The sequence below is a fragment of the Vulpes lagopus genome, chromosome 6 (assembly GCF_018345385.1).
Source record: "Vulpes lagopus strain Blue_001 chromosome 6, ASM1834538v1, whole genome shotgun sequence".
NCBI lineage: Eukaryota > Metazoa > Chordata > Mammalia > Carnivora > Canidae > Vulpes > Vulpes lagopus.
In genome coordinates, this window is record NC_054829.1 from 57505942 (window position 1) to 57521102 (window position 15161).

The window sequence follows — 15161 nt, forward strand, 5'->3', positions numbered from 1 at the left end:
TCTACACCAGGTAATAGGAATATCCTAGTTTTGGGTTGGAGCTGATCCTCTTAACTTATTTTCCTACTGAACATTTTGTCCAAAAAGGCCATATGGATTTCTCTGGTGTCTAAATAGGGTGTCTCTCGATCGAATGGGGGCCTCCAAATACAGGGCAATGATGGGGCAGAAGCTGGTGGCTCAGGCAATGATAGAATCCACCTGAGGCAGAACAAAGGAAATAGAAAGTGACCTCTATAGTTTCATCAGAAAAGTGCTAAGTCTTACATGCCTGTAGTACGTTCTAAATGAAAATGCAAATAAGAAGTATTTTACTATGTGCTCATTGGTCCTTCTGTAGTGTTTCATTACTAGGCCCTCAAATGTCTAAAAGAACTGTACAATTTCAGATCCTATATGTGCATTATGACATAATTATAAGCAAACTTCTGCTGGGCTGTACAAATAATTCATAATACTTATAAAACAAAACAAAACTAGAATGTTAGCAATTTTCCTGTTACAGAATCACCAGAATGTAAAACCTGTATAATGCCTTAGAGGTCAACTAAGCAGCTAACTACATTAACACAAGAGGAAACAAAAGGTGGGAAATGAGATGTCATGAAGGTCAATAAACAGGATTTGGATCATGCCTCTGCTATTATGTTATTACTAGCTCTTCAATCTTGGGAAAATTACTTAACGCTAAGCCTCAGTTTCCTCATCTACAAAATTGGATATTAACAATTTACCATAGTGTTGTAAAAGTCCACTTAAAAATATTTTGATTGTATTTGGTAAAGCACTTAGCTCAGTGCTTGTCATCCAATAAGCCCTAAGTAAGTGGTAACTGTTATTTATATTAAAATGAGGTGATAGGAAGCAGAATTCACCTTTTCTTAATTTTTTATGAAAGCATATCTTGGAAGAACACCTAAGTGTATTTTCTGCGGAAAGGTACTTGGGTATTCTCACTCTAGTGATGGCAGGAATGCTGAGAAACAGGTGGAGGGAAACAAAAAGGGAGGAGGTGACACTGTTAAATGACATCCGGTCCACATGCTGGAGGTCAGATGGTTTTACAAAGCCACCTAAAGACTATTAACCAGAGGCAAACAAACCTGTGAACACCAATATAGGCATCTACTCTGTGTGACTTGGGTGTATTTCTAACTTCTCCCTGCTTCCATTTCCTCCTCTGTGAAACACCTCAGTTGGATAAAATGTGTTGGGTACCTGGCAGCTCTAAAATAACCAAGATATTATTATTATAGTTAGATCTCTAGGTAGTTTTTCATTTTCCCTAGTTATAGAACACTGATTCTGTTACATATCAGAGATAACAAAAATGGGAGTTCTCTGCCTCACTCAGTTCATTGTTTGTGGCTTCAGAGTTACCCAGAAAAGGCAGGAATGGGGGTGGGAAGGAGACAGCAAAGACACCTGCTGTGCAGGTTACTTGATAAATGATCCTTTAATTAGCCCTTAGAATCTTAACAACTCCTTGGTTAAAAATTAGTTATTCATTTGTCAACATTTCTGTAGGAAACCTGATAGACTTGCTACCAGGAATTCTATAATCTCTTACATAGAAACAATGGTTCTTTTTTTTTTAAGGTTTTATTTATTTATTCATCACAGACACACACAGAGAGAAGCAGAGACACAGGCAGAGAGAGAAGCAGCCTCCATGCAGGGAGCCCGACGTGGGACTCGATCCCAGGACTCCAGGATCACGTCCTGGGCTGAAGGTGGCGCTAAACAGTTGAGCCACCTGGGCTACCCAAAACAATGGTTCTCAACTTCTTCCCTGCCATAGCAAGTAAATTTCTAAATCTCCAAATGTTTTAAACAGATTTCACTGTCCAAATTTCAAGGGGATTGGAAGAGTGTATCCACACAGAACAGTCTTTTAGGAGAAAGCTTCATTGACTATGATGTAGAAAGAATTAAGGAAGACAAGCAGGCAACAAAGAGAGAAGCAAGAGAATTGCACAGAACTTGAAAAGATCAAGACCAGCTGGCTAGTGAGGAATTTTGATTGGAAAAGGGCCAATACTACAAGGGTAGGGAAGAGAAGGATAAGATTCAAAAATATAAAAGAGGGTTTGCACAGGTAGAAGATGGATCAGGACAAATAGAGAAAAAAGTTTTCCTGCAGCCATCAGCTGGGACTCTTTAAAAAAAAAAAAAAAGATTTTACTTATTTATTCATGAGAGACACAGAGAGAGAGGCAGAGACTCAGGCAAAGGGAGAAGCAGACTCCACGCAGGAAGCCCGATGTGGGACTCGATCCCAGGACCCCAGGATCACACCTGAGCCAAAGGCAGACACTTAACCCCTGAGCCACCCAGGAGTGCCACAGATGGGGTTTCTTCTTTTCTTTTTAAGACTTTATTTAGGGATCCCTGGGTGGTGCAGCGGTTTGGCGCCTGCCTTTGGCCCGGGGCGCGATCCTGGAGACCCCGGATCGAATCCCATGTGGGGCTCCCGGTGCATGGAGCCTGCTTCTCCCTCTGCCTATCTCTCTGCCTCTCTCTCTCTCTCTCTCTTTCTGTGTGTGACTATCATTAAAAAAAAAAAAAAAAAGACTTTATTTATTTATTCATGAGAGACACAGAATAAGAGAGAGAGGCAGAGACCGAGGCAGAGGGAGAAGCCAGCTCCACGCAGGGAGCCCGCCGTGGGACTCGATACCGGGTCTCCAGGATCCGGCCTTGGGCTGAAGGTGGTGTTAAACTGCTGCGCCACCCGGACTGCCCAACACCGCCGGGGCTTCTTAAATACACAGGCAACACTGATCACTGGCCCCTGACCTGGAAACAATCATGCAAAACTCTCTGCTGTGTCTGTAGCCTGAGCACTGTACAGAAAAATATCTTGACAAACTGTACTAGTTAATGTTGAGATTTTGAAGCAATAATATTGCTTGTGATCTCTGCTTAAAAATTTTCCAGTGTATCAGTAGAAACACTTGCTCAAATGAAAATTATGTAATATATTTTAATTTATAAATGCCTTTAAATGCTTATAAAAGCATTGTAAAATTAATTTTTCATTTAACATTGCAAAGATTGTATAAAAATATTTGATGAGGACTAACAAACATTAAATATTCTTTGAAATGGTTCTTTGGTTTCTCAAGTTTGTGTGGGTGTGTGTGTTTCCACAGGAATTATTTTTCAAAATTACAACATAAATAAGAAAATGCTTTACACATGCTTTAAATATGTTTACAATCACTGTAATATGTAGTTTACTAAAATGGTCATCTTACCAGTCGAAGTTCATTTATCTTAGTGTAACATAATGCTCTGTTATAAAATGCTACATAACTGTTTTTGTCCATATTGATAGCTGTAGTTAAATCTGTAATCGCTAACTTATAAGTCTACAAAGAAAAAAAGTAAATAGATAAGAATGGTTAATCATAATGGACTGAAATTTAATTGTAAAATAAAGTCTTGATTCTATCAGAATTTTTGGAACACTCATTTACCCATTCTGTGCATCATCTGTGAAATTAACACAATTAAGCTAATCTCTCACAGAATTAATTAAGATCTCTTGGTAGAATTATTATAATAATGTTTCTCCTACCTGCAAATAAAATTCAATATATAACTTAATTTAGATGACTATCTTATTGCCAATTTTGCAATAAAGCTGAAAAAAAGATTATACTTCTTAGTAAAAGAGAAATAAGCCACATTCATCCAGCAAAGGTTCATGAAAGCTTGCTTACTTTTTTCACTCATACTGTCGTGTAACATAATGGTCATGTTTTCTACCCATGTTCTCTTTCATTTCCTCTTTGATGGATCTCTGATACCTTAGATTATTCATTTCTATAGATAGCAATTTTCATGCAATTAACGTAATACAAGGTCTTACCTTTGCTTTAAGGTATTATTTGCAAAATATTTCACATGAAATAGTTACAAAGAAAGGTCAGAAAAGAAAAGTATAGAGAAACAAAGTATTCCATGAAGTAGTAGTACTGCTCACACCATTCCAGTAATTTTCATTTAGGAATCAATTATAAACTCAAGCAATGATTTCGTTCTTAGTGTGTGTAACTGTATTATTTAAGATAGTAAAACATTTAAAACAACCCAAATGCCCAATAATAAAAATATACTATGGTAGATATTATCCAGTCATTGAAAGTGGTATCTTCAAAGATTGTGAGAAGCAAGACACAACAAAATCTCAACTTTGGAAAATACTTCATATTTTCAGGGAAAAAAAGACTAAATGTAAATAAACCAAAATACTCTCAGGAATTGTTATTTTATGGTGGGGATAACAGGTAATTTTAATCTTCTCCTTTATTCTCCTATGTATTTTCCAAATTCTTTGCAATGAATATAGACTACTTTTTTAATAAGATAAATAACAAGTGCTGTTTAAAAAATAAATATCACTATTTTGTGAAAAATTATGAATTGAAATCCCTTTGATGTGCTGTGAACGTATAAAGTGTTCTACCCAATTCTGTCCTTTATACCATAGTGATTCTCCCCTTACAGAGAAAAAAAAGGAAGCAAGTCATAACTTGGCATCTGAGCATCTGTCCACTATAAAATCTCAGCTAACAAGGTAGGAAACCACCCTACCTTGTTGTAGTATTTCAGAACTCCTCTGTAGATATAAGCACGCACACTCCGAGGATAAATTTTGATGGCTTCATTACAATTCAAGATTGCTTTGGAGTATCTGCCTTTCAAACCATAGAAGGCTACTCGGCTTAAGTATGCCTTTTCAGAGAAAGAGCGGAGGAAAGCAGGAATTGATATTTTTTTTTTAAGATTTTATTTATTTAATTATGAGAGACACAGAGTGAGAAAGGCAGAGACACAGGCAGAGGGAGAAGCAGGCTCCATGCAGGGAGCCCGATGTGACTCCACCTGGGTCTCCAGGATCACACCCCAGGCTGAAGGTGTGCTAAACCACTGAGCCATCCGGGCTGCTCCTGATATTTTAATAAAAGCACCAATTCTCCCAAAATATATAGTAGTTTGAACAAATCTATACCATCCAAAGATGGTATAAAATACAGTCTTTTTTCCCTACTCTTTTATTAGAAAATATTTCAAACAGGTGTCTGGGTGGCTCATTCTGTTGAGCATCTGACACTAGGTTTCAGCTCAGGTCATGATCTCAGGGTCATGGCACCAAGCCCCAAGGAGTTTCCGTGATCAGTAGGGAGTCTGCTTGAGATTCTCTCTCTCTCTCTCTCCCTCTCTCTCTCTCTTTCTCTCTGCCCCTCCTCCCACTCATGACATACTCTCTCTCAAATAAATAAATCTTTTAAAAAATATTTTGAACATATAGAATAATTGAAAAAATAGTACAATGAACTCCCATATGACCTATTTGGATTCAATAATAATTATTTTGCAATATTTTTTGTATCTATTTTTTTCTCCACGATTGCCTCGTCCTGGTTTGCTGTGGATTCCCTCCTTGGTCCATCATGTTGCTGCCAACTCCAGAGGCCACCAAAAAGGGGCAGAGCGAATGCAAGTGGCCCGGTGGCCCCTGGGACCTGCCTGGAGCCCTGCAGGGCCTGAGGGGCATGGGGAGGGCTGTGGCTGGAAGGGGTGTGGGCTGGGAGCATGTGCTCCATCCCCACCCCACTGTACATTGTCGTCGTTTCATTGTACAGAAAAATATTTCTATATTTGCAATGTTTGCTTATTTGAAAATAAGTTGTAGACATCATAAAACTTCACCCCCAGGTTTTCCATTATGCAAACATTCTCCTGCATAAGCACACTACCCTTATACATCTGAGAAACTTAATAGTATTTCTCTAAAATCATCTAATATTTAGTATACTCAAATTTCATAGGCTTTTAAAATCAGGATCCAATCAAGCTTCACCTATTGAATTTCATGTTATCTCTACAGACTCTTAAAAGGCAGGAATAAATGTGATAGCAAAATACAAAGTAAATAAAATTAATAATAGTACATAAAATTATAATTGTTAATAGCTACAACAAAATAGTAGCAATATTTATAAACATTACAATTCATGGAGCACTTTTACATAATCACTGTTGAAAACAAAATTTTTAGTTCAAGAGGAAATACAGATATATGAATTATCAAAACACAGCTGAAAAGTAGGTATAAGTAACTGATTCTTGCTAACTAATAATAATGACATGTAAAAATTTAATAGTTTTAACAAATTTGACACACCCTCCAAATCACTGAAATTGCTCATTTAAATACCTGGTAATGTTTTGGATTGAGGGTAATTGCACGATTAAAGTCCAAGATTGAGCTGTCCTTTTGGAGTTTTACTTTACAAAGCCCACGTTGATAAAAGCCTTCTGCAAAACCAGGATTTGCTTTCACAGCTTTCGTAAAACAATCAAAGGCCTAGAAGAGTATTTTGTTAAGTAAATTGTTTAGTGAGTAGAATATACTAAGATGTTAATAAATTATAGTGTATAACAATTGATGAAAAGTTTTCACTTATTTTTGGTCATTCTAAATACATTTTTCCCAGTGAACTTTGTGGAGAAAAATAAAAGTAATATAAACAAGTCAGGTTTATTACTATAATTTATATGTCCCTTCACTCCCAGACTAATATCAAATAATCTATGTTGTTAGATAGCAGTACTTTTGGAAGTATAATTTTAATATTTTTCATATTATGCTTATTCAAAGAAATCACAACCTGTACAATTATTTTCCATGAGGGCCCAAGAACCATAGCAAAACATAGTTATGAAATTTCCGAACAATAGAACTCTAAAATTTTTCCCAACATTGTAAAGCAAAGGTTGGTTTGTTCTGGCTGTCCAAAAGGCCTAAAAACACAGAAAAGATTTCTAATTAATCCTATATTTATTGGAATTTCCTAATGGAACAACTAATCTAGTGCAACTCTTTTTCAAATTTATAGGGATGCAAGACCCTATGAATACAAAGACTGGAATGGTATGTGTGTATGTGTGTGTGTGTGTGTGTGCGTGCATGCACATGTGCCTGTGCATGTCCATGTCTATATGTCTGTCTTCTGTCTGTAGAGAGATGAAATTATGGAATATCCAGTATTAGCCATTGTAAAATAACTATTTTATTTATTTATCACATCACTAACAATTTTAAAATAGAGTCTGCTTGAGATTCTCTCTCCCTATCCATCTGCCCCTCTTCCATTCACTCTCAAATAAATAAATAAATAAATAAATAGATAGATAGATAAAATCTTTTAAAAAATAAAAATAAAGCACTTATAATTTAATGAGTAAATTCATGTCAATGTGATGAAAATATTCTGCTATAATAATTTCCTACAGTTAGATTTATTTTTTTGGTAGGAAACACATTAGTCTTTGGAATACTGTTGACAAGTATCAAATAATATGTGTTAGATAAATAAAACAATATAGTAGGCATTGCAGAGTGCACACTGATTATTATAAGCATACTTTTATAAGAAATTGGTCTAATCACTCACTCTATAGGTAGCCTTCAGAAATAGAACTGAATGCAAGCAATCACAATTTCTAAAATCACAAATAAATATGCTTCTAAATATACAAAATACCATTTGTATATTGCCTTCCTCCATGTAACAAAGACCCAAGTTATACAGACAGTCTGCTGAAGCTGCTATGGCATTTGGTCCTTTATCAGAATGAGAAAAGATATCCAACGCCTTTTTAAACATTCTCACAGCTTCCTAGAATGGTTACAAAAAAAAAAAAAAAAGATGGAAGAGAATATTTATTTCTAGTATTTATTTAACAATGACAGCTTTAAACTTTATAAGGAATCCTGAGCACACAGTCCTACTCTCATTTTACCCTAGGTACACCAGCCTGGTAAAGACACAGGCCTTGTCATTGCACCACCAGGTGAGGACTGAGGTGTGGAATATGATGGTAGGGAATCTCCACACCAAGGTGCCTCTACAATTTGCTACTTAAGCAGGCTTATACATGTGCATTTTTAAAACTATAATTTCTAAATTCTAAAGATTATTTTCTTGTAGTCTAAAATCAAATTTATTGACTAGTTTATGGTCAATTTTTTAGTAATTTTCTTGGAAGAAATAGTGGACAGCTGTTAAATAGTAAGGGATTTCCATTGATAATATCTGATGTGGTTTTAATTAACCTTTATTTTGTCTTACTGTGTTCCTAATGGGATTCCACTGGCACCAGGAAATAAACTAACATCAAAAATCACCCGTTTAAACTATTTAGTCAACATAATTGAAATTCAGTAATGAAAAAAATTCAATTTTCCAGATAGAAATGACTTTTTATAGTAAGCTAATAGATGTATATATCTATATGGAGATACAAATATTTGTGACTCTTTAGCTCACTTCCTTAATTATATTAAATTACTAAAAACACATGAGATTTCGCTTGGATGTGCTAAGTGCCCTCTGTGCCCCCACTTAGCATTTACTTCATATATTTACAGCCCATCTTTACATCTTCATTCTCAGCACATGACCTTGCTGTAGAAAAAATGCATCATATTCTTTCCCCATTTCCCTCATTATTTTTCAATGTATCTATATCTTCCCCCGTCTCCATCTTTTTTCTCTCCTGTCTTTGAATGGTTTCCTTCTTCTTCCTTTGAGAACTAATTCCTCAAACTGTGTCCCTGACTCCCACTCTGTGCAAACACAAGTTATTTCCTTCCTCTTCTAAATTACTGCCCTTTCATTATCTCTTTGAATCCATAAAGTCTTCTGTCCCATTTAAATTAAAGTGAACACATCTTCACTTCCTCTTGGAGCTGATGTACTACTTGTCTCTTCTTCACTACTCTGAAAAGACTCCTGGGGAAGCTCTGGAGGGGCTTACTGGTAAGGCATATTTACATTCTAAATAGAGTAGTGCAGCTGTTGTGTTGGAAGAGTGCAACACTGCTGCTATCATTCTAGCAAAATAAAAATATGCTTTGGACTAGGATAATAACCGTAGAAATAGAGAAAGGAAGTAGAATTGAGAGATATTTAGAATGAATCAAGAGTACATCACTATTGATTGGATAGAAAAGGGCAATCAAAGATAACTCCAGGTTTCTACAGAGCAATAAGTAGGGGGAGAGGAGGTTAAATTAAATATGAATATTCCAAAAGAAATTCAATATAATAAAGGTGTCAAGTCTCCCTAAAATAACCTAGAGATTGAATACAATTCAATCAAAATTTTGACAGATTTTTTTAACAGATCTTGATAAGCTAAATTTAAAATGTATATAGTAGAGTAAAGGCCAAGAATAACCAGGAATTTCCTAGAGAAGAATATGGTATAGGAACTAGCTCTACCAGGTATCAAGAATAACAATAAAATTATAATAATTAACTATAATAATAATTAAGACATTGTAGGGGCACCTGAGTAGCTCAGTTGGTTGAGCATCCTACTCTTGATTTTGGCTCAGGTCACAATTTCAGGGTCCTGAGCTTGCATCGAGCCTGGGGCTCATTGGGGAGTCAGCTTGAGATTCTCTCTCTCTCCTTCTCCCTCTGTCCCCCACCCCCACTCTCTCTCTCCTTCTAAAAATAAGTAAATAAATCTTTAAAAAAAAAAAAAGGCATTGTTCTATTGGGTCAGGGATAGAGAAACTGACCAAAAGAACAGAATAGAGAGCCCAAAACCAGATTTGCACATACATGAATACTTATAACCAATAGATGTACCACTTCTGATCTTTGGGTTGAGAGAACATTTCAATAAATGATACTAGAACACTTGAATATCCATATAGGGAAAATTGATATTTTATCACTTATCTCATACTAAAGAAATCAACTTAAGTTAGTCTTCAATGGAAAAAGCAAAAGTTTTAAGCTTTTAAAAGAAAATATGGAAGGATATCTGTATGACCTTGGGATAGGGAAAAACTTCTTAAACAAGAATTTTTTAAACCCATGATGATAAAAAAATATATTTATGCTACTATATTAAAATTAAGAACCTCTGTAAAACCAGCCACAAAATGCAAGATGCATGGCACACACAACTATCAACCAATTTAATTTTTTAATGCCTAAAATCAATATGAACAAGACAAACAAAAATATGTTAAAGATGTTGATAGGACAGGAAATATGAGTGGTTAACAAACATATAAGAAGACATTCAATCTGTACTCAAACAGAGAAATGTGAATTAAAACCACATGAAACACCAGTTTTTATCTACCAAATTGACAATAATAAAGCCTGATAACCAATTACAGTAGAAGATACAGATCAACAGGCACACACATACATGACAGGTAGGACAATAAATTGGTACAAACCCATGTAATAATGTGTCACTCTCTTTTTTTAATGAAAAATAATTTTATTGAGAAGCCAATAAAATATCTGTATGTTTTTTAAAAAGAATTTATTTAAATTCAATTTGTCAGCATATAGTATAACACCTAGTGCTCATCCCATCAAGTGCCCTCCTCAGTGCCCATCACCCAATCACCCCATTCCCCCAACCACTTCCCCTTCTGCCACCCTTTGTTTTTTCCCAGAGTTAGGAATAATGTGTCACTTTATTGAAAGTTAAATATTCACATTCGAAAGTTAAATATTTCTAGGCTAAGAATATAGCCTAGAAAACTACTCCACATGTTAACAGAAAACATGAAAAAGAGTATTTATAACAGCCCTACTCTCAAGAGGAAAAGGAATAATCCAAGTGTTAACACAAGAATCAATAAATGAATATTATAATTTAGTTTTATTTAAAAAGTATGTAAGCCTTAGTATTCTAAGCACAATATAAAAATTCTATTAATAGGTTTAATAAGTGTTACACAAGACTTTTCACCTTGTTTCTCTTGGCCTTCATTTGGGCTTTTGCTAATAGAGTATACATGGTGAGCTCAGGCCTATTCAAAGTAATCCTATCCAAGACCTGAATGGCTTTGTCATGGTTTTCACAAAATGAATAAATGAGTGCTTGCTGTATAGGACTCAACTCAATGAGACCTAAAAGGAAAAGAAAGTTTATCAATACCTTTGCCAAATATCTAGGATTTAGAATATAATTATTTTAAGGAAGTCAAGCAATTCAATAATTTACCTTTGTAATATGGAGTAATAAATCAATACTATACTAAAATCTATTCACCACCAACAAACAATAAGACATTCCAATTACAGACAACAAAAACTAGAAAATAAAAGTATAACCCTGACATCTCCTATAATAATCTCTCACAAAATTCACTTCATTATGAAGCATTTAATAGTTGACTATGTATATGTGAAACTGATGATATAAAGTTTCAAAATCTATCCTTGATCAAGTAAACATTTCATGTTATCCATACATAGCTATTGCAAACAATGTAAACATTTTTAGGCAATATTTATTTTTAAATTAAGACAATAATAATTTTTCATTATTTATATTTACCTTTGTTCATTTCTGCTACTTGATAAATAGTAAACTTTGCAAGATTATAACATTTCATCATAAGAAGATATTGTCCTCTGGAAGAAATAATACCTTTTTGATTCTAAGCAGTTAAAAATAATTTTTCTAAAGTAAATTTCTTATAACAAGTTATTAAAATTTTTGTAATTATAATACTTATTCTTACATATGAATGATAAAAACAATGCAAAAATTATAATAAGCATTTTATGTAGTCTAAATAGACTAATCAGCATGCAGATATAATGAAAAACAATTTAGGAAAAGTGAAGCTGAAAGAAAAATACTCAAATTTTTTTCCTATTATCTGTATTTTAAATCTTATACTCTAAACCCACAGCTAACATCATACTCAGTGGTGAAAAACTAAAACTTTTCTAGTAAGATCAGAAATAAGACAAGAATGCCCATTCTTGCCACTTTCATTTAACATAAAAGTCCTAGCCACAGTAATCAGACAAGAAAAAGAAATAAAGGCACCCAAATTAGAAAAGAAGAAGTAAAACTCTCATTATTCACAGATGACATGATACTATATAGAGAGAACCCTAAAGACTCTGAAAATAAACTATAAGAACTAATAAATGAATTCAGTAAAGTTGCAGGATACAAAATGAATATACAAAAATCTTTTATGTTTCTACACACTAAATAATGGATGATCAGAAAGAGAAAATTTTTTAAATCCCATTTGCAATTGCTTCACAAAGAATCAAATTCCTAGGAATGAATTAAACCAAGGAGGTAAAAGATTTGTACTCTGAAAATAATGGAACACAAATAAATGGAAAGATATTCAGTGTTTATAGATGGAAAGTTAATATTATTAAAAAGTCCATACTACCCAAAGGAATATAGAAATTCAATGCAATCCATACCAAAATCCAATAGCTTTTTTCATAAAACTAGAACAAATAACCCTAAAATTTGTATGAAACTACAAATAGCCTAAGTAATCTTGAGAAATAACAAAGCTGGAAATGTCATGCTCCCTGATTTCAAATTTACTAAAAAGCTATAGTAATCAAAGCAGTGTGGTACTGGCACAAAAATAGACAACATACTCATTGGTCAATGGAAAAGAATAGAGAAACCAGATATACACACATATTTGTATGGTCAGTCAATCTATGAAAAAGGAGGCAAGATTATACAATAGAGAAAAGATAGTCTTTTTAATAAGTGGTGCTGGGAACACTAGACAGCTATATGCAAAAATGAAATTGGAACACCTTCTTACACCACAAAAATAAAATGAATCAGAGACTTTACCTAATGTGAAACCTGAAACTAAACAAAAACATAGGCCAAAAACTGTTATTCGCCCTAGCAATATTTTTTTTTTTTTGGATTTGTCTCCTCAGACAAAGGAAACAATAGCAAAAGCAAACAAATGGAACTATATTGAACTAAAAAGCCTTTGCATGGCAAAGGAAACCATTAACAAAATGAAAAGTCAACCTACTGATTGGGAGAAGATATTTGTAAATGCTATATCTGATAAGGGGTGTATATTCAAAATATATAAAGAATTCATACAACTCAACATGGAAAAGATTAATCTGATTAAAAATGGGCAAAGGATCTGAATAGACATTTTTCCAAAGACGACATGTGGATGGCCAATGGGTATATGAAAGGATGCTCAACATCACTAATCGTTGGGGAAATACAAATCAAACCCACAATGAGATATTATCTTACACCTGTCAGATGGCTATTATTAAAAAGACAAGAAATAGCAAGTAGTGATGAGGATGTGGAGAAAAGGGAACCCTTGTGCACTGTTGATAGGAATCAAAATTAGTACAGCCACTATGGAAAACAGTATGGAAGTTCCTCAGAAAATTAAAAATCGAAATACCATATGGCCCAGCAATTCTACTTTTGAGTATTTATCCAAAGAAAATGAAAACACTAATTCAAAAGAATATTTGCACCATTATGTCATTGCAGCATTATTTACCATACCTAAGATATGGTAGCAATCTAAGTGTTCGTCAATAGATGAATAAGTAAAGATATTGTGTGTGTGTGTGTGTGTGTGTGTGTACATACATACACACAATGGAATATTACTCATTCATTTAAAAATGTGAGATCTTGCCATTTGGGACAACATGAATGGACCTAGAAGGTATTATGCTAAGTGAAATAAGTTAGACTGAAAAAAGACAAATACCATATGATTTCACTTATATAAGGGATCCAAAAATCAAATGAACAAACAACAAAAGCAGAAACAAACACATAAATACAGAGAACTGGTGCTTGCCAGAAGGGGGGATAGGGGGATGGGCCAAAAGAGGTACAGGCTTCCAGTTATGAAATAAATAAATCATAGAGATGAAAGGTACAGCATAGGAAATACAGTTAATAGTATTGTAATAGTATTATTTGTTTGGTAGCTACACTTGCGGTAAGCACAGAACAAGGTATAGAGTTATTGAATCACTATGTTGCACACCTGAAACTAATATAACATTGTGTACCAACTACACTTCAATTTTTCTTAAAGATTTATTTGTTTGTTTGTTTATTCATTATAGACAAAGAGAGAGACAGAGAGGCAGAGACACAGGCAGAGGGAGAAGCAGGCTCCATGCCGGGAGCCTGACACTGGACTCGATCCCAGGACTCCAGGATCGCACCCTGGGCCAAAAGCAGGCGCTAAACCACTGAGCCACCCAGGGATCCCCTACACTTCAATTTTTAAGAAGATATGGTATATATGTGCAATGGATATTATTCAGCCATAAAAATTTCACCTGTCCCCCCACACCCATCTCCCCTCTGGTAACCATCTGTTTGTTCTCTATAGTTAAGAGTCTGTGTTTTGGTTTGTATCTTTTCTCTCCTTTTTAAATTCCACATATGAGTGAAATCATATGGTATTTGTCTTTCTCTGACTGGCTAGTTTATTTTGCTTAGCATTATACTCTCTAGATCCATCAATATTGTTGCAAATGGCACAATTTCATTCTTTTTATGCCTGAGTAATATTCCACTGTATATATACATATCTTTACCCCTTCATCTATCTTGGGCTGCTTCTAGGTTGGCTATTGTAAATAATGCTGCAATAAACAAAGAGACGTATATACATCTCTGATTTTGTGTTCTTGTATTCTTTGGATAAAAACTCAGTAGTGGGATTACTGGATCATACCACATTTTAAACAGCTGTGTTTTGATACAAAGATACAGCAAAGAGAAGGATTTGGTTATTTTATAACATAAGTTATAAATACAGTAGCTATATCTGACTTGCTAGTTGGAAGATGGTCATTCCTGGGAGATTAAGTGTAAAAAGAGGAGGCTAGACAGATCAAGAGGCAAGTAATGATCCCAACAGTTAGCTCATGTGCTAAGCTATCCCAAGAAGAACTCCATTTCTATGTTCATACCTTATTATATACAATTGGATTCCATCTGGCTGAAGGTGGATAGCACGAGATAACTCTCTTACCGCCTTTTTCAATTTATGCAACTATTGAGCAATAAACAGAAACTTTGCTTAAAATAAATATTGATTGCCTTCCTTCTATTTCCCTCCCACCCTTCAGTACAGAAATTTTGCAAAAACATCTCCCAATACACATTTTTTAAAGAATCATCAAAGCAAATAGGATACAGAAAAGTTTTTAAGAAGTTTGTGATGCAAAGTCTTTGGTTTTTCTAAAACTATCTATCTTTAATTTTGAAGAATGATTACACATACCCACACACACATATATATAATT

The 15161-nt window shown here is 34.4% G+C and overlaps 1 protein-coding gene across 1 annotated transcript in view; it reads right to left on the minus strand.

The window, feature by feature from the left end:
* TTC6 (tetratricopeptide repeat domain 6) overlaps positions 1-14844 on the minus strand; it is a 41831-nt gene extending 26987 nt beyond the window's left edge. Inside the window, exons 1-5 of the mRNA XM_041759830.1 lie at positions 14826-14844; positions 11398-11474; positions 10807-10967; positions 7560-7694; positions 3261-3374 (exon numbers count right to left, since the gene is read on the minus strand). Of these exons, the coding sequence (XP_041615764.1) occupies positions 3261-3374; positions 7560-7694; positions 10807-10967; positions 11398-11458 (471 nt within the window). The 5' untranslated portion in view covers positions 11459-11474; positions 14826-14844. The remainder of the gene's footprint in view (positions 1-3260; positions 3375-7559; positions 7695-10806; positions 10968-11397; positions 11475-14825) is intronic.
* Between the last annotated feature and the right edge of the window lie 317 nt (positions 14845-15161).